The sequence below is a fragment of the Falco punctatus genome (genome assembly GCF_963210335.1).
Source record: "Falco punctatus genome assembly, chromosome: 5".
Lineage (NCBI taxonomy): Eukaryota > Metazoa > Chordata > Aves > Falconiformes > Falconidae > Falco > Falco punctatus.
The window spans coordinates 55,520,815-55,540,875 of record NC_137584.1 but is presented as its reverse complement, the minus strand read 5'-3'; the positions used below and the strand labels follow the sequence as shown (position 1 = coordinate 55,540,875).

Here is a 20,061-nt window from a genome sequence, read left to right as displayed (position 1 = left end):
CATGAAGTTTAATATTTTTATTTCATCAGTGAGAAATTTCACAGGAATTCATCATGTGGGCAGTAATGTTTGTGAAATTATAGCAATGATTAGGTAAAATTATCAAAATCAAATATATGAGTTCACATGCTGTTCCACTTGCTAAATGATTTTTTTTAATATCCATGAGAGCAGAAATTCATCCTGGGTGCCTACACTGATGATTCACTCTCTCAAAGGTCATATTTGCTATTTCTAGAAATTTATGTATTTGTTTTGGCTTAGATGGAGTTAACTGTCTTCATAGTAGCTTGTATGGTGATATATTTTGGATTTGTTCTGAAAACAGCATTGATAACTTCCACCCCACCCCACGAAGAGCAGAGCTTACACAGCCTCAAGGCTTTCTCTGAGAATAAGCTGGGAGTGCACAAAAGGTTGAGAGGACACAGCTGACCCAAACTGACCAAAGAGATGTCCCACACCATATGACATTGTCCACACCATATGACATTGTGCTCACCAGTAAAATCTTGGCAGGGGAAAAGGAGAAAGGGGGGGGGACAGTCAGAGTGATAGTGTTTGTCTTCCCAAGTAACCATTATGTATGGTGGAGTCCTGCTTTCCTGCAAATCGTTGAACACCTGCCTGCTGATGGAAAGTGGTGATGAATTCCTGATTTTGTTTTGCTTGCATGAACACCTTTGCTCTGCCTATAAAACTGTCTTATCTCAACTCACAAATTTTCTCACTTTTAGCATTCTGATTCTCCCCAGCACCCCACTGCAGGAGCTGCCTACTAGGGTTAACCCACAAGAGTGGTTTTTGGCACCCAGTGTGGGGCCAGAGGAGTTTGAGATGACAGATTTGATCAGAATGTACTAGACTGGATTTATAGCTGGTCCAGCTGATTACTTCCTGTGCTTCCTATGGCAATTGCTTCTAGTGATTGTTAGTGGCTGCTGTTTGCTAGTGCCTACCATCTTGCTTTGCTGTGCCAGGGGACATTTCAATACCAGCACTGACCATGTGCCTAGGCTGGCATATGGCCAGGGCATTGCTGCTGTTCCTGTACTGCTGTAGTAGGCATGCTGTAACTACAGTCTGCACTCCAATTGAAAAGGACTGTGACCTTTAAGTTACACATGAGCATGTGTGTGTACAGGTGCACAGTGAAGCAGGTACACCCCTGAATCATAGAATCATTTAGGCCAGAAAAAAGCTTTAAGATCATAGAGTACAACCAGAAACCTAACACTGCCAAGTCCACCACTAAACCGCAGCCCTAAGTGCCACACCTATATATCTTTTAAATACCTCCAGGGATAGTGACTCAACCACTCCCCTGGACAGCCTGTTCCAATGCTTGACAGCCCTTCTGATGAAGAAAGTTTTCCTAAAATCTAATGTAAACCTCCCCCAGCTATCACTTGTTACTTAGCAGAAGAGACCAACACCCACCTTGCTCCATCCTCCTTTCAGGTAGTTGTAGGGAGTGATAAGGTTCCCCCTGAGCTGTTGCAGTCAGAGTCCAACTCAGTCAGCCTTACACGTAGCACCAATTGTTGCAGCACGAACTAGTAGGCTGCAACGAAGCTTTATCATTGGTCAGGTTCTACTGCCTGTACTGTATCACCTTCCTCCAGAAGTCAAACTACACTGCTCCTCCTCCATCCAACACCCCTCCCCCAGTCCTCAGGGCTATTTAACCACTTACTAGGAACGAGCTACCGCTGCCCATCATCCATGTCAATCAACCTACTGCCTCTGAGGCAAGGCCACAGCTGCATGTTATCAATGCTGATCAACCCACTGCCTTCATTCCTCTACCCCAGGGGTCCTCAAACTACAGCCCACGGGCTGGATACGGCCCCCCAGGGTTCTCAATCCGCCCCCCGGTATTTACAGAACCCCCCTGCCCCTCTCCCGCTGGGGGTTGGGGGGGGAAACTAAGCAGCCGCAGATGGCTGCCTGACACTGCATCCGTGCGCCGACCCCTGGTTAAACAGTTTGAGGACCCCTGATCAACCCTGAGCCTCCTCCTCTTGAGGCTAAAGAGCCCCAGTTTCCTCAGATGCTTCTCAGAAGACTTGTGCTCTAGACCCTTCATCAGCTTCATTGCCCTTCTCTGGACACGCTCCAGCACCTCTGCATCCCTCTTGCAGTGAGGTGCCCAAAACTGAAACCAGTACTTGAGGTGCGGCCTCACCAGTGCTGAGTACAGGGGACAATACCTTCTCTTGTTCTACTGGCCACACTATTTCAGATATAAGTCAGGATGCTGTTGGCCTTCTTGGCCACCTGCGTACACTGCAAGCTTATATTTAGCCTGTGGCCCCAGGTCTTTTACGGCTGGTCAGCTTTCCAGCCAAGGGTAAGGACTGGAGCCCATGGATAAGTCTATACTTATGGGCAGGGTGAATCGTTCATTGTACTATTAAACCTTATAGCCTGGTTCAAAGGGACCAGGCATGGAATTTGTAACAGATATAACCTTAAAATGTTGTAACAAGTAGAGTTGTGCATTATAGTAAACGATACAACAGAAGCTTCCTGAACAGAAGACAAGGCTCACAAGAAGCCCTGCGAGTGTGACCCGATCTGAACAGGTTTTGGCAGCCAGTAACTCCACACCAAATACTGCCTCTCCTGTCCTGAGGAACCACCATAACAGATGGAACCCTGGTGAATTCAGTGGACATTTTTTGGACATTTTACAGAGGTAAATAGACCGAGGCAATTATATTTCTCTATATAGCAAGGGTGGGTGGAGTGCGGGGAGGGTGGACAGGGGGGTTATTGATGGGGATGTATTGAATAATACAGGACCTAAGCATGACACAATGTTATAGAATAAAAGGTAGAGATTGTACTGGTTTGGGCTGCAATGGAGTTAAATTTCTTCATACCAGCTCATATAGTAGCATGGTTTGGATTTTTTTTAATAATTATAAATATTATGATTTTATTTATCATAAATTACATCTCACATGGTACTCAATTTTAGAATCAGGTCAATATTTGAGTAGTTACACTTGCATAGCCCTGGTAGGCTATGAAGGTACATTTTCATAACAATTGTTCAATTAACCACCAAACTGAAAACCAAACAGATTTAAATTCTACGTACAAGAAAAAATATTGAATTTGATTTGGCTGTATACCATTTGTTTTTAATGACTACATCTATCACTAGTGAAAAAAACATGTAACAAGCTGAATGAAAGAAATAGGTGACAAATATGGATTGAAACTCAACAGGAGGAATCTTCTATTGCTAAATAAGGGAAGGGACCTAAAAACACAGACATGACACAGAGCAGAAGTTAAGAAACTGTCTACTTTCATATTGGTTTTGTTTAATATATTTAGCGCTTTCTTTGAAGATAACAAATACTTTGGATGACAAGCTTTTAACCAAATAGTTGAGTACCTGAATTTGTGTCATTTTTGCATTTTATTGTGTAGCAATGTATTACATAATCTCAGTTAAGAGTTCAACTAATGCAGTCCTTATCTTGAAACATGACAAGTTTCTCTCTACACAGATAATGCTTTCTAGCCTTTGACCTTTCTGAGTAATTTTCCTGATTACTTTGGCTTCCTGCAAACCTATCACTGATGCAAAAGCTAGGATCTCATAAAAAGTGCATGAACAAAGTACATACATATTTGAAGCAGGAGCAGCAGCTTAGTCACAGCTAACCCAGCAGGGGAGGCTGAAGAACGCAGCGTACATGCAGCTGAGAGGCAGATCTTGGCAAAATGGAGCTTCAGGATGATATTACTAAGTATCAAAGCAGTTGTTTGAATGAAGTGCCTTTAAAACAAACAGAGTATGTGAAGAAAAAAACCCTGCTGAAATACAAAGCTACCTGTGCTGTAAGTAGATGCTGTTCTTCAGGGCTGCTAGTTTAACAATTCTCAAATCTGCAAGACTTTTAGAAGTTTCATTGTATTAATATGATCATCCATGGTAGCTTAGTAATTGGTGCTCAGAGTTTTACTGCATGAATGTACTACCCTCACTGGCAGTTTTCTAAAGTTCTTCTGGTACTTATCAAGCAAATATGTTTGTTTCTGGCAGTTAACTGTGCTTTTTGTTTTACTATAACAACCTGACAGTTCTTTTGCACAGCAAAGACATTGCTTCAATCTTTTATTTTATGCATTTGTTTTAAATTGATGTACTTGTGGCCAAAGCAGCCATGATTCCTTTTTGATTACTATTTATCTTTGGATTAATCATAAACAAAACAGACATGTAGGAAAGGTGTTGGTGAAGAACATTTGGGAAGCAAGGCATGGGAAAAGACTAATGAACCATTTCGTACAGTATTGTCAGTCCACAAGTCAAATAATCATGGTTAACTCTTTCCTTCTTCCCCACGGCTTTAAGAGTCCCTGTAAATAATAATGTGTAGGGGTTTTGTTATGTTTTTTAAATCTTTTGTTGTAGCAAATAACACAGTTTTAGGCTTCTGTTTGTGACTACGAAAGAAACAAATTACATATAATATATGTATGTGTATATGTTTGCATGAGATACTGCCTCTGTAAATTGGAATTTAAAGAAAATGACAGGTACTGGTTTTAGAAAGACTCAAAACTTAATTTTCAGAACAGCCCTATGAAAAAGCGAGTTAGATTATGACACTCTTCAGCTTTAGGTCATCAGAACAATTTCACATAGTAGAACTTCCTATTTAATGCTGCATTGTGCAAGGATTCATAAAATATGAGGGAAATGCTGGAAGCTGAGAACAAAAGAGAAGATAAATTAAAGACATTTTTCCTTAAGTCTTCAGTAAAAATAAATTAATCATGAGAAACAATGTGGGAAAAAGGCCTAACTAGGAAGGAAAGTAAATTATAGTTTCAAGAGGCACTTGGAAGAATAAAGTGAGAAACATAAGTATCCTAAAACATATTAATTCTTTCTGTCTATATGAAAAAACAAAATTTAAACATTGTAGGTGTAAACTTAGTATTTTACACCATTTTTGATAAACAATATGCATGAAGTACTTCCTTGGCAACTTTTTTCCTGAAAGCTTAGGCAGAGAATTATGTACAAGTACAAATAGTAATCACACTGTCTAGTAAGTCCTCTAGAGAGCAGAGCATATCCATTAGGAAGAATTTTTTAATGAATAAGTATCCATAGTCCTGAATTGATACATAGAAGTTAGCTGTGGAAAGTCTTAGGATTTCAGTAGGTGCTACCAATGTTATTTCACCTCAAGGATGTATGTTCCAAATTCCAGAGTCTTTCTGTAAATGCTATAATAAAGGCAGCATCTCATCTGTATACCTGTTATAAGTTTTTGGGTTTTACTTCATCTCCCTCTTTGCTTGCAGTGGTGGAAACGTTTCCTGCTGTAATAGCTGTACTTTCAATTTAGCATTTTCTGTTTATTTTAATTTACAAATGTGAATTTTAATGAAAATGAAGGGTAAAGCCATAGTGAACTTCCAGGTGAAGAGTGCATGCCATGGTGATTTGGCTTATCTGTACTCAGTGACAAGACCTGTTAGGTCACCATGGTGGCAGTGTTATCCTCCCTGCCCAGAAAGAATGGCCACTATTCTAGCCCAAATGCACCTCCTGATTCTGTCCTTGCTGACTGGACATAGGATTAAACTGCTGCCATCACATCTGGGGTCTTTCTTCAGGGGTCTTCAGCATTTCTGCCACTTTGGACAATCTTTCCCTACGTACTTATTCCATCTGTCTCTTACCCACTTCTTTCAGCAGTTCCATTTCCATTCCTACTTTTGGGGTATTTCTCTAGCACAAAAATCAGGGAATGAGCAGCTGGAAGAAAGTAAAACTGAGAGAGAGAAGGTGCGAAGGAAGTAACTTTGGCATTGCTGGTGTTTGGTGTTGCTTGGGGAAAAATCAGTGACAGAGCTGGAGAGGGTGGGAAGCAAGGGGAGACAGGAAATTCTTGAGCACAGTCGCAAGGAGGATAGCAGCAGGAGGAGAAAGTGGGGGGTCTGGAAGGAGCCCCTCTGACTGTATCTGTCTGGAGGAAGTGGTATGTGCTATGCCAGGCCCACAGTTAGGTCTCGGTTGTCCCTGTTAGAGGGCTAGTTGGGAGTGTGCCACATTCCTGACTTTCTGGCTCGTATGCTTTCTGGCTTCCTGGCCTATGGGAAGGAATACTGTGCACTTGGACTGTCCCAGTGTGGAGCTGCTCCATGGCTAAGCTGTACACCCGTACCTCAGAACTGAGCAGTCCCCCCTGTTCTGCTACACTTCTGCCCAGCACCTGCAAGACAGGTTGGGTGGTAGCAAGGAGAATAGGGTGTTTTTGTGAGCAAGGACAGGCAAAAAGTAACAGGACAGTGTATGTACACTTGTTTATATCCTACTCACACATGCAGTTTTTCTTAGCTCCTTGTAATTGCTGTAGTCTCAGTTACGAGGCTCCAATACAGTAATACTGAGCATAAGAGTAAGCCTCTCTTATTTCTACTTTATTTTGAATCTTAGTATTTGCTAGTGCCTGGTGGTTCCTGGAAATGGCAGGAGACAAAAGAAGGCTCTGAGGGAAAAATGGGAAGTAAACTGGGGTGGTTTATGGTGGTTTTCTGTGATAAGCATTTTCTGTCCCATTGTTGCCTTAGTGAAAAGTACATACACTGTGAAATACTCTGAGAGGGTTGTCACTTTTCACTGCACCTTTCAGCCAGCATACATCGCCATTCATCTTGAGTGTCTGTTAAGCTGATAGAGGCCTCCTCAGCTCTTCCCCAGTCTCTCAAAGGTTATGTTACTTTCTGTTACGAGGTTTCCTTGGGTTATTTGTCTCTTTCCAGTTTCCTTTAACGTTGCTAATGGGGTGACTTATGAGAAACTGGCATGTGGATGGAAATGTGACACTTGCAGCCTCAGTCCAGCTGAGTCTCTTAAGAAATCCCTGTGAGCATTTCAGGGAAAGCTAAGTAAAATGAATTACCATCTCTTTACACAGATAAAGAATTTGCAAAACAGGTAAATATATTGACTGCTTCCTGTTTTTTCCCGAGCAAAGACTTCCCTGATTACAACACGGGACTGGCCACAGGTTAAAAGTGCAATATTGAGGTGTTGGCTTGTAAGGAGTTCACAAGATTATCATTCTTGTGCCTCCTCTATCTTCAGGCACAGAATGTCTCCAATTTTTTGATGAACAAGTTCAGAGAAATTATTAGTTCATAAGAAATCATACGTTCATAGAAATGATAATCACACAGTTAATTTCCAATAGACATAATAGTTTATCACAGTTGTGAACTTTAATTTTCCTGTGTCTATGTGACAGGTTCTGCTTTGTGCTTTGGTGGTTGTATCCCTGGGACTAGGTTTAGGACTAGGACTGAACCGTGGAGACCAGGAGCAAGGTATGTTTATGATACTTTCAGCATAATTATCACCGAAGCTAGATCTGGTAAACGTCTTCAGCAGCTATTTCACAGAGCATGTAAATGCTCTGTGAAAACTTACCAGCCTTGAAAATAAATTTCTTGCATTCTTGAAGTTGGATTGGATAGAAACTGTACACTCACAATCTATACTTGGAAAAACCTGTCCTAAAGTACTGAATGCCTTGCTTCTCCTTCTAGAAGTGTCAAACTTCGTCCACAACAGGTATGGAAATCTTGTTTTGTTTTGGTGTGTTTTTTTTTTTTTTTTTAAGGAAACTTTTAGGAAAATTTGAGATAGGAGTTATCTTATTACATATAATATCCTGCAATTATTTAACCAGTATGTTTTGTAGAAGAAATATCATCGGACTATCTTCGGGACTCATGCTGTGGGTACATTTGGCATAGTTCCGGTGGCTACTGTTAAAACTGATTATGAATTTTCTCTGAAAACTTCAGTTCAATAAAGCTATGATATAAAGGGGATAATGGTTTGATTTGGTGGAATGTTATTTTTTAGTTAGAGAAACAAAGTAGCATTTTGTTGTTAGGGAGTCAAGTCAAATGAGAACAAACACACCACATGATGAATTAAATAAAACACTCCCTTTAGAAGCAAAACAATAGTAATGTCATAGTGGAGGAGTTCAAGGAAACAGTTTCTTTCTCATTCCTAATCAACACATATATCAACACATTGAACTTATTCACTTACTTATTCATCAAGTCTTAGTTCCTGAGATTTTTCAATACTATGGGCCTAGCAAATAAAGTGAGATAGAATTGTAGTTGTTGATTACATATGTTTTATTACAACTTCCTGTGTAAAATATGTAGATACCCACAACTTCGAGTCTTCACTGACATTTACCTGAGGAACTTGGTCATAGTTGTAGTAAGTGAAAGATGGAAACAAATCAGTGTGTTAGCATTTTGGTGCCTCTGCAGGTGCTGCAGAGCAACCCTAAATAGGGACTGACTAACATTATTTGCTGCTTTCATAACCAGACCTACTTGGGAAAGATGAATTAGCCAAACATACACTGCAGAGTGGGAAGTGAAGCGTCAGCCCTTAGCAGCGTGCACCTTTGTGCAGTTGCATTTGCTGCGAGGGCAGTGGGAAAGAGTGGTGGTGTTCAGGAGCAAAAGGAGTTGCGGTCAAGACAGGTGCTGGAGGCTTGTGGTCTCAGGAGAAGGGGCCTGGATAGGAGTCAGGAGGGCCTGGCCTATAGTGCAATTGATTCTGTTTATATACTCAATGTGAATTTCTTTATAGCTCCTGTAGTAGTACTAACTACTCCAAATAAAAGTTAATGAAATACTAAATTCCTGACCTTGCACAGTTATATAAATATTGTAAAGAAATTAAAAGTATGGGTTGCAAATTATGAAGGGTGTGAACAGTTCCAATACAGTCAGAGGAAAAGGTTAATATTTTTGTATTTTTTCTGACTCAAACTCACCATTCTGTATCATTTAATATCAGGTAGACCATCTTAACAACTCTGAGTTGTTCAAACGCCAATGGATAGAGGAAAAATTTAATTAAACTTCAGCCATAGAAGCACAGAAAAGCTCTTTGCCTATGTTTAGGTACATTTCTGAAAAATTGTAGCTCTTTCTTGACAGAACAGACTCCAGTCATAAAATCTGTAGCCCTCAATTAGTTCTCTTCATCTCTACTTTTGACAGATCCATTTATGCTCATTACATATATTGTTTGTTATTCTAATTATTTGCAAAGCTTTCTTGCATTGAACAATAGTTGCTGTAAGCACTTGAGAGCGCAAAGTTCAACATGAGAACTTTCTACCTGTGAAACAAACTGGCTTTCTTGAAAAAACTAATTTTAGCTCTACATGGTTTCTACACAGTGGATATTAAAGCCCAAATTTTGTAGCCAGTACAGCCTACAAAAGCATGAACCTTTTGGCAACTTTAATAAATTGCACCAGCAAACATGAATAGTTATACCTATCCTTGTCTAGTGGTGTGAGTGGACAAATAAACCGGAAATGTAGGTGCTCAGGGTGGTTCAAACGGTATTTCTGCAGTACAGAGAATGCAGACACAAGGCTCATCCTGGTGGAGGCTGGTGTGGAGCTGTGCGTGATCTTTGGAGATTTGGCATTTTCCTAAGGTGTCCTCAGCTGTCCTCAGAGGGCCAGAGCTCTCCCTTTGCCTTGCATGAATGTGTCAGAACTGTGGTGAGGAAACACGTCTCCATTTCCAGCACAAGGCCCCTCATTTGGAGCCTTTTCTTTCTTTTGATCAAAACAACCAAACCTGCAGATTTCTAATGGACCTTGTAATGATTAAGTGGGAGAGATATGGTCAGAGTCCGAAGTGGACTAGTAAGGCATATTATGGGCCTTGCCCAACCCCCCAGGGCTGCCCCCATGGCCCAGGACCCTGTTTCAGCCCCCTGGGGCCATCAGTCCCTGCCCCAGAAATGCTGCAGCAGGGCGGGTCTCCAGGTCCACACAGCCATGCCCTGCATGGCCATGGGTCCCACTGAGCCAGGCCCACCCACAGGCCAACAGCCTGGCCTTGGCCTGTCCCTGTCCCCAGGGTAGTGCCCAGTGCCTGGGGTGGGCTGCCCTGGTCCCCCCAGCTGGCTGCCCCACTGCGGTGGGATGTGCCCTGGCTCCCAGGCTATGCCCAGCCACCCCTGGGGAGCCCCCATGGCTCTGGGTGCCCAGCCCTGAGGGAACCCCCATCCCACACAGCTCCCTGCCATGTATATTAGGGAGCATCCAAAGTGGGAGTTATTCTTCCTCTTGCATCCTGGACCCAGAAATGAGCAGGGGACGTGCCAGCTTCCTGCTCCTCATGCTTGGAAGGGGAGACACCTAGGCATTGTCTCCTGTGCCACTGGTCCTAGGGAGATCTGCTACAGGAACAGCCCTGCCACAGGCTCTGGGCAAGTGTGGCCCAAACAGCCACCAGGACCTTCAATGTCCAGAGGACTTCCTACAGCTTTCATTTCACCTTGCTGACCCGTGTGCTAGTGGGCATTGGAAAACGACTTAGGAAACAGATTTGGGAAATGTTTCAGCACATTTCTTGCTGCAGCCTGTGTCCGTGATCCATTTGGTTGACCTCTCTGGGACAGAGCTATCCAACCACGCAGAATCATTGCCTTCTCCTTACAGTCAGCTGCAGGCACAAGTGCAATGAGCCACACAGGAGAGAGGTACCTGGCTGCCAGTGTGACAGCGGCTGCAAGGAGCGTGGGGACTGCTGCTGGGACTATGAAGACACCTGCGTGGAGCCAAGTATGTTCCCCTACTGGAAGTGCTCACTAGTTTCCATTTTATTTTGAGTTTGTTTTTTTCATGTGATATTAATACGAAAAGGATACATTCTTGTATTTATGCAGACGTACGGAAGCTATGTCACATTCCCTCAGGGAGAGAAGGATGTGGTGGTGGTGACCTGGCAGGACACAAAATCTTCCTATGTATTTCTCAAATCAGATCCCTGTACATTTTTCCCTCGTGGATAACCAAAGCATTTGCCGTACATATTTCCTGGCCCAGATAAAGCTGTGGATAAGCGTGAGCAGAAATCACAGGCTACCTTTGACCAGGGCCCTGAAACAATGCTGCTGTGCCAGCACCTCTTCCCTCTCAAAAACAAATGGGTGATTCCTGGTCAGGTGCACTCTCCAGCCTCATGCAGTGCTTGGTGGGTGCCTGGGGCTGGAGTAGTGCACTCATCTTCCAGGGGAGCAGCCTGGCTCTGCATCAAGGCCAGACACCTCTCCAGTTACTCTGCTTTCCCAGCAGCTGCTTGGATATTTCTTCACCTTTATCGCTTTTTCTGCCTGCTTCAGCCCTTAAATCTCTTTTTTTGCTGTCTGCTGGGAATCATGTGCAAGAGCAGGAAAAAGATCTGCTTCCTTCTCTTTCTCTTCTTTAGGAAAAATATGGGTTTGATGGTTTGATTATTATTTTTTTTTAAATCTTCCTAGAAAGGTGGAAGGCATTGAAGATTGAAGGGGAATAAAGTAAATTATTCTATGACTCTGCGTTACCATTCCATGGCCACAGAAATAGACTTCATGTGTTAAAGAAAATCTTGAGCTTTCCTTTCAGACAAAACTGCTAAAGCAACTCAAGCAGGACATATAAAATTATAGTTCAACAAAAACTCTTGGGTTTTGTTTTGGTTTTTTGTTTGTTTGTTTGTTTGTTTTCTTTACTTGTTTGGGAGATTTCCACACAAAGGAGTTTACATGAGGTTCTATGAGCCAAATCATAACCCTTTTCTTCCAATTTTCAGCCCAGTCTTGGAGGTGCACTAATTTCCGTTGTGGTGAGACACGGATACCTGGAAGTTACTGTTCTTGTTCGGATGATTGCTTGCAGAAAAAAGACTGCTGTGTAAACTACAACAGTGTTTGCAAAGGTAAATCAAAAGACAAAAAGATTTATATATATAAACTTTCCTGTGAAATAAATAGATGGGTAAACATGGCAAATATAAAGGTAGATGCATTTGTTTCTCAAGATTAGAGTTTTACAGTGACATTTTTGAGAATGAAGATATTTTAAGGTGAAGCTTTTTGGTACTTTTGACTGGGAAAAAATAGTTTCTGGAGAACAATGTGAATGTGTGTCATTCCTAAGAAACACAGAATGTTTGAATATTGCTGCAGTATACTAAATGTGGGGCTTTTGGATTGTTTCCTTTTTTCCTTTTTTTTTTTTAATAGATGGAGACATGTTTTCTGCTTCAAAGTTCATGGGATCCAAAGTACATATCGTAGTAATCATTCCTAATTTAAAATATCACATCCTTTTTATTAGAAATTAATTTTCAGACGGTGTTTCTTATATCTTATGTATGTGTGAATATCTTTGTGTTTCATACAGACTCCGGCTAAACACTCAAAGACTAGCACTGGTAAAATCAGATTACAGGAATGACACACGAGGAGCATACCAGTGGCATAAAACATGGTCTCTGTTATCAGAATTCCTTTATCTGGTGAGGTGGCAGAGATTTAAGACAGCTCCTGCAAAATTGTGTTTGTCACCTAAATGCAAATTAAAAAGCATTCGAGTTTGATTAGGTGCTAAGCTGATTGAATTTATCTGTAGTTAAGGTCACTGTACATCCCTGCCTTTGGCTGCTTCGTGGGAGAGAAGCTTTCTGTGTGAGCTAAGAACTTGAACAGCCACTGCTTCTCTTTGTATTTTTTCCTTTTCAGATGTTTTCCTTCTTTCCTCTCTTATTGATCTCCTTTGTTTCTTCCAAAGAGATGGGCAAACATCATAAATGAGTATAGCTGTGAAGCAGATGGAGAATATTCAAAGGAGAACAGAAAGAATTACTTGAAATTTGAAAGCCATGGTCAACAAGGAAAGATTGAAGGAGTTTGGGCTCTTTACAGAAAAAAAAAAAAAAAAAAAAAGGCTAAAAAGAGCGCTGGCAATCATCTTTACATGCATAAGTGGTATCTGCAAATAAAGAAGGCAGTAATCCAGTGTGGACAGAATACAGTTTAAATGTTTTCCATTTAAAACCAGCTAAAAATTAGGCTAAGGTTTCATAGTGATTCCTTCTTTCACTTGTTTGCTTGTCTGTCTAGTATATGTGCTTTATTTTTAACTTAATATTGTAAGCATTAGCCATTTACAGGTTTGATTAACTAATAGGTTACACTAAATGATTTCTAAAGGGATCTTTAGCCCTGTGTTTCTATAATTCTGTATTGAAGCAGAAAATGTACCAAGAACAACTCTAAAAAGATCAACTAGAAAACTTTGTTGTTTGTTTGGGTTTTTTTAATGCTGACTCAGTATTTTCTTTTGTTCTTTTAGATGAAATACCTTGGGCAGAAGAATCATGTATATCACTTGAAACTCCTCAGTGTCCAGCTGGGTAGGATAAAACAATTTTGTCTTCTTAGCAAATAAAATCATTGTGATGGTCAGAAATACTCCAGTGGCTTTAAGCAGGTCTTCATGAGGTGTTCATATTTACTGAGAATAAGGTTCCTGCCCTGAGGAATATTCTATAGTAGCAGTTTGTGGCTAGCAATGTTTTTTGTTTCTAAAACCTTTTTCATTTCGTTGCACATTAATTTATCACTTACGGTTTAGAGCAGAGTACAAATCCAGACTAAAAGTCAGCTTGCAAAGATCTAGAAAAATTGTGGGAGTGATCTCAAGGTTCATGTATCACAAAATGTTCATAGTCCATTTTATGTTACCATATTGTATCTGTGACAATTCGGATAAATCACCTTATGCAAACTTTAATAACTGTTAGAATCTGTGATTGCAGTCCTTTATCTAACTAACAGGTTGGTTTTTTTTTACTTGAATTATCTGCCAAAAGAAAGGTGTGGAAGAAGGAAGCTATGAAATTAGCCGTATGTCTACAAACACTGTAACATGGTAATTCTGACATCTACCTATAGATATTTTGCTATTTGTGCAGTATTGCAGAAACATAGTTTAAAAGTTGTTCTCAAAAAAAGAAATTCTTTTCTGGTTCATTTATGGTATTTGTGATGTTATCCATTATTCTATCTATTTTACTGCAAATTTAGTTTCATTATAACAATAGTAGCTGTAGTATTGTGGCCTCTTCATGGGTTCCTGCATGAGCCTCTCAACATAGCTATAGAAATACACTTTTTAAGTTAACAAATAACTTGCTGAGTTAACACAGTTTCATAGGCTACAACTTGGAAATTAGTGGAGAAGACCTTCTTTAAGGGCTGTAAACATAATTGCTATATAAAGCTCCATTTGATTTCAGATTCAAATCAGGAAGTTGTTTTATACAAACTGTTTTTATACAAACATTAATGCCAGTGTACTTCCATGTTTTGGAAAGACCACTGTGAAAGAAACAAACTGGGATGGTGATTATTGTCTGATGTGAATATATAATTTCTTTTTTCATAGTTAACACTTGAAGTATTACTTGAAAAAATGGAGTCAGTTATCAGTAATTGCATTTTATCAACCATTTTCTCCCCCAGTATTTTCCAGGCTTATAATTCCTATAAATTACAAACAGATGTTTTTTTTTTTTGGTACTACATGTAGCGAAACCTACTTCAAACTATATTTTAAATTTAATTTTAGGTTTACCATTTTTATGTTTCTTTGTATGTTTCTGAGGAGATTATGAAATATATAACGATGGTTAACTAAAAGACTGAATTTGAAAAATCAGATTACTTGATCCCACTGATTTTGTCACTTGGTGTTATGAAAAAAAGGTGCTATAGCACCAGCACTTCATAACTGCTGATGCATTTTTCTTTAAGAGTCCTTTTAGGTTGCTTAAGAGAAAGTATGTTTAATAACTTTGAAGTTTATTTGCACAGCTGGCACCTCCTAGTTATAATTTTTATAACAAGAATTTAAATACTGTTCTAGAGATCAGCTGCAGCTTGTGCCTATTTTATCATATCTACTATATGAAGTCAGATCTGAGGCTTTTATCCTTATATACATGAAGTCTTACCGTAAGCAAACTAGCAGTTGCTGCATTCTTTTCGTAGCTTTGAGTTCAGTTTGTCAGGGTCCTTGAGGAAAAGAAGTGTTCTCCAGCTCAATGAGAGCTGGGTGACATGAGAGGTATAATCTGCAAAGAACATGGACTGCTTAGTGATGTCTTCACAGAGGAAATGTGGTAAAGTAAGGGATTAGCCGAAACCTGGCATTGCAAATAGATTATGTTTCTCAGCTGAGGCTAATTGGCCCTAACTGCTTGCTGGGTGACTGCTGTACTTTTACAGTCATTGTGCAGCTGCCCTGAAAGACTTTTTAAGATGAACTAAGGAATAAGAGACAGAATTCAACCCATTGCTATGTACAGAGGCACTTTGGCTGCCCTGAACTCTGGGTCTGTATTTGGATACTAGTCAGCAGCATTTGTATTTATTTGTATTTTTATTAAAAGATTAACAAATCCAATTTCTTTTGTAGGTTATGGATATACTGACTAGCTTGTATTCTATTTCTCCAGTATTTTTTTTTTTCCAGGAGTATTGTGTATTTGCTCTCAAAATTGAACTATTTGTTTATCTCACACTGTGATATTAATTCTGGGAAGTACATTAAATGTCTGGATCCTGCTTTTAAAAATAGAATTTATATTGTTAAAGATCTTAACAAGTCACCAACTGTCTAAACTCCTTTACAGTGACAAACTCATATTTTCTTGTAGGTTTGATCTGCCACCACTTATCCTTTTTTCAATGGATGGGTTTAGAGCAGAATACTTGCAAACTTGGAGCTCTTTGCTGCCAAATATTCAAAAACTCAGTAAGTTACCAAGAGTGCTTTGACTATTTTCTTTAAAAGTCTGCATGCAACCTCTCCGGTCCCTTTTGTGTGTTCGTGCATATGTGTTGCTCAGCAATAAGAAAAATCACAAATCACGTCTCCCTCATCAGTTGTGTATTTTCATTATTATATGTTGACATTAATTCTTGTATTTGAGTGCACAGCAAACATGACTTTTTAAAAAAAGACCTCTAATACTGGTCATCAGCTTTTCATTAAATAAATAGTTCGAAATATGCATTCAAATACAATTTAAGACTGGAAAAAACTTCCAGAGAAGGATTTCCTGCATTCTCTGTACTCCATTGAAAAATTCTAGATGATAAGGAGATCATCATTAAAGTATAATACAAAGAAAAAATGCATTGGGTATTGGGAAATTTTCCTCAAAGATGCACTTTGTCAAAGTCAAATATTTTAAGAACATAGAGTCATAGAATCACAGAATGGTTTGGGTTGGAAGGGATCATCTAGTTCCAACCCCTCTGCCATGGGCAGGGACACCTTCCACTAGACCAGGTTGCTCAAAGCCCCATCCAGCCTGGCCTGGAACACTGCCAGGGATGGGGCATCCACAATTTCTCTGGGCAACCTGTTCCAGTGTCTCACCACCCTCACAGTAAATAATTTCTTCCTAATATCTATATTAGATATCAAATAATACATATTAATAAGATATTAAAGAGAAGCTACAGTTTTATCTGTGAATATTATTACATTAGACTTCAATGCAATGTAATTTACATATTGGTGGAATTTAATATATTGATATGATTGCAGTAAGGTACAAGTAACTGTTTCTAAGTATTTCTGAATCTTGGGAGAAACAGTAAGTTGAAGATCTTTAGCTTGTATTGTAAAGGGCTCTAAAAAGTGAGACCAATTATTGCACACTGTTAAAATGTCCTGAATAATTTAGAGCTCAGCTCTCAAGATACTTTGTACCTGGACAAAATGTCTGCATATTTATTTTTTTCTTCTCAGCAGTAATAGTTTAAATTGACAGTGTTTGTATCTGTTCTGAATATATCATATTGTGTTTCTATTGTGCTCATTTGAAAACTTCACATGAAGTACTACATTTTACTGAATAACTAACAATCTTGTTTGTGGATAATGAGAGTGTCCATAAGCCTGAACTTGAAGCAGTGTGCAAACCTGACTTCTTGTGCAAAGATTTTATTCTTTGATGTCATTCTGACTTTGGAAGAAACTTGAGTCAGTGAAGAAATCATGTTCACAGAAGTCAGTGTTAAGTTCCAGTCTTTTGAAACAACTTAAAAGGAAGTGCCAAATTGACAAAAGGCATGAAAATCATGCTATGTTTATTTATCCAGGAAATCCTTTCAAACACAAAGAAGTGTAATTCAGCATTACTTATATTTGTAGTCAATTTTAACAGTTGATTATACATATTCATGCTAATTATTCTCAGAAATTGGTAGTGGAAAGGAAAGGGAAATTCCTCTGTTTGCAAAAGAAAAAAAAAGTGACATTGATTTGTAGCATAAAATATTTTCTCTCTATTAAGTCCATTAACCTAGGATTTTCAGTAGAGCTAATCAAGCTAGTTGTTCTAGAATATGTACATTATGAATGCAGCTCCTTTACCCTTTAAGAGAAATCCATCAAAAATTATGTTGATTTTCTCATTTATTTGTCCATTTTCCAGCCCGTCTTTAAACACTCTTTAAGCCTTTTTTTCTATACTACACCAGAACAGTTTTGTTGAACGAAATTTCGGCCTTTCATTGTGTAGTTGAGCTTCCTTAGTTAAAATCAGTTTCTGTTCTTTGATTGAAATGCTGTACATCAAAGTATAAAGTGTGTTTGAGCGTAGTCATCTGACTCAGCTTAATACAGAACTGTTTTTCCACACAAGTTAGATTAAAAATGGCATTAAGACATCTTCCAGTCTTCACACCTTGGTTTTGTGGTTGAGTAAGTTGGATATTACACTGGATTTAGATGTTACAGGTGTTTGGGCATGGTAAGTGCCTTGGATTGCTGAAAAGTGGTACAGTGTATGGAGATAAAGGTAGGACACCTGGGGTGGGATTCACTCCAGAGCAGGACACCTACATTTAGATACATTCTTGGAGGTGACTGCATATGAGATGTGTTCACGTTCATTGTAGTCAGTGTGTGTTTATGGTTAGTACAGTCTGTGCAGTGCAGTGCATGAGCTCAGAGAACAAGCCAGCTCAACCGACAGACAGAGGGTGCTACAGGACAGATTGTTGCATTAACCTATGTTGTAGGAGAATGGCTGCAGAAGCATGGCCTTAGAATCTCTGAAGATCTGCACAATCCAGGCGTGGTATTAGCATAGGCCTGTAATCAGAATTGTACTGAAGTTGCTGTGCTGAAGTTAACAAGAAAGGTAGCCTTGAGCTATTCTTGAATCCTGAGACCAAGTAATTCTGTTGTGCCAACAGGCCGTGGCTGTAACAAGCTACAGCTGCTGGGAAAGCAGGTGCAGGGCCAAGAAAGATAGGGACCGGTATGGGAAAATAGGGAGTAACAAACTACAAGGCTGAAGCACAGCAACACAATTAGCTACATGGATAGAACGCTTATTTTAGTCATGATAATTAGGGGTGTGAGAACCGCGCACGTTTTAGAGACTACTAACCAATTTTATTTCTGCTTTACGAATATGCATGTGTATTGGTTCTATATAAGTAGTGTTAGAAACTAATAAAGTTGAGCAAGATGCATAACTCATATTGAGCATCTTCTTGACTCCGGCAAACCCTTCTTCCAACACTATGTTTCTAACACTTCAGACTGCTATGGCGTCCTAGGTGGCCTTCAGCAGCTGTCAGGAGGACACAGATCTCTCAGTGATCTTGCATCAAAACCGCCAACTTTCATGCAGATGTCTTGGATATCTGAGAGTATCTTAAGTGGCACTGGACTTGGTGCTTGAGCAACTGAGTCCTTCCCATGCCTCTGGTCGTTGCACAGCTCTGCAGAATATCTTGCCTGGGGTGACCTGAGGCTTCCGTCTTATTGCATAAACATATATGTCTAGTGCCATTTTGGATCTCAGAAATATCTGAGACACTCATTTGGGTTGGCAGACAGGATTTAGGAGCAGCATCTGAAGGCCACGCAGGGTCATTAAAAATGTCACAAATGTCTCTAAGCATCTAGGCTTTAGGCAGCTGAATTGAGTGTCCAGGGTCCACTGACTGCAGTGGGATGGTAGGTCTGGGTCACAGACACCAGAATGTATGCGTCTTCATTTGGAGTCACACTTCTCCTCTAATACCACAGCAACTAACTGTGGTGATTTGTTTGTTTGTTTGTTTTTAAGACTGTTAGTTCTAAATTAAAAAAAAAAAAGCAAATTTATATGAATTCCATGATTTGTTGCAGAAACATGTGGCACGCATTCAAAATATATGAGAGCTGTTTACCCCACCAAAACCTTCCCAAACCACTATACTATTGTAACAGTAAGTGAGAATTTTCAATTTTTTCGTTTCATTACCTGGATGACAGAAATAATTTTGTGGTGCCAATCTTTTTGTGGGACATGGGAATTTAAGCTATAGGAGTAAAAAACGAAAGGAATATGCTGAGATAGTACATACAGGTGTGATCTATGTGGCTATATATGTATGCTATCTGATTCCGGCCTGTGAAACAGTTATTCCTGATCTTTGACAGTTTAATTGGATATAAGTGAGCACGTGTAAGGACACAGCCATTTGATAGAAGTGTGGCTTAGGATGGGTTTGGGAGCTGATATATAGCCACATGACACATATGGTACTTAATCTATAGCACATCAGGTTTTAATTGGGCTGGGGAGCAAATGGAGAAAATCAAGGGATCTTGACAGGCACTCAATTCATTGACAGGAATCTGATGATCTGTGTGAGTTAGGAAAGCATGTTCAGTTTCTGTGATAAAACAGCCCTAAAAATAGTTACAACACTGCAATAGTTGCTTTGCAACATAGTTTAGGCTCCATTTGATTTCAAGACTCAGCAGGGTTTTTTTGTTCATTTTCTTTTTGCAGGGACTGTATCCAGAATCTCATGGCATTATTGATAACAACATGTATGATGTACACTTGAACGAGCATTTCTCACTTTCGGGAACAGAAAAATTCAAACCTTCATGGTGGAAGGGGCAGCCAGTAGGTTTATTTCTCATCATGGTATTGCTTTATGTCTAGAGTGGCTCATGTACTATGTTATTAAAAAAAACAAAAATAGAATAAAATGCAAAGCTGTGTGATATATTTGCAGTATGTGCTAAATATCCTGTAGGTTTTGTATTATAGGCTGCCTACAAAACCAGTTTGCTTTTTATCAAAGTAAAAGAACTCTTAAAA

The 20,061-nt window shown here is 39.6% G+C and overlaps 1 protein-coding gene across 1 annotated transcript in view; it reads left to right on the top strand.

Annotated features, from left to right (window-relative positions):
- The first annotated feature begins 483 nt into the window (after positions 1-483).
- LOC308065020 (venom phosphodiesterase 1-like) overlaps positions 484-20,061 on the top strand; it is a 65,905-nt gene continuing 46,327 nt past the window's right edge. Inside the window, exons 1-8 of the mRNA XM_080390456.1 lie at positions 484-3,861; positions 7,290-7,368; positions 10,548-10,670; positions 11,680-11,805; positions 13,224-13,284; positions 15,592-15,689; positions 19,095-19,174; positions 19,744-19,863. Of these exons, the coding sequence (XP_080246582.1) occupies positions 3,745-3,861; positions 7,290-7,368; positions 10,548-10,670; positions 11,680-11,805; positions 13,224-13,284; positions 15,592-15,689; positions 19,095-19,174; positions 19,744-19,863 (804 nt within the window). The 5' untranslated portion in view covers positions 484-3,744. The remainder of the gene's footprint in view (positions 3,862-7,289; positions 7,369-10,547; positions 10,671-11,679; positions 11,806-13,223; positions 13,285-15,591; positions 15,690-19,094; positions 19,175-19,743; positions 19,864-20,061) is intronic.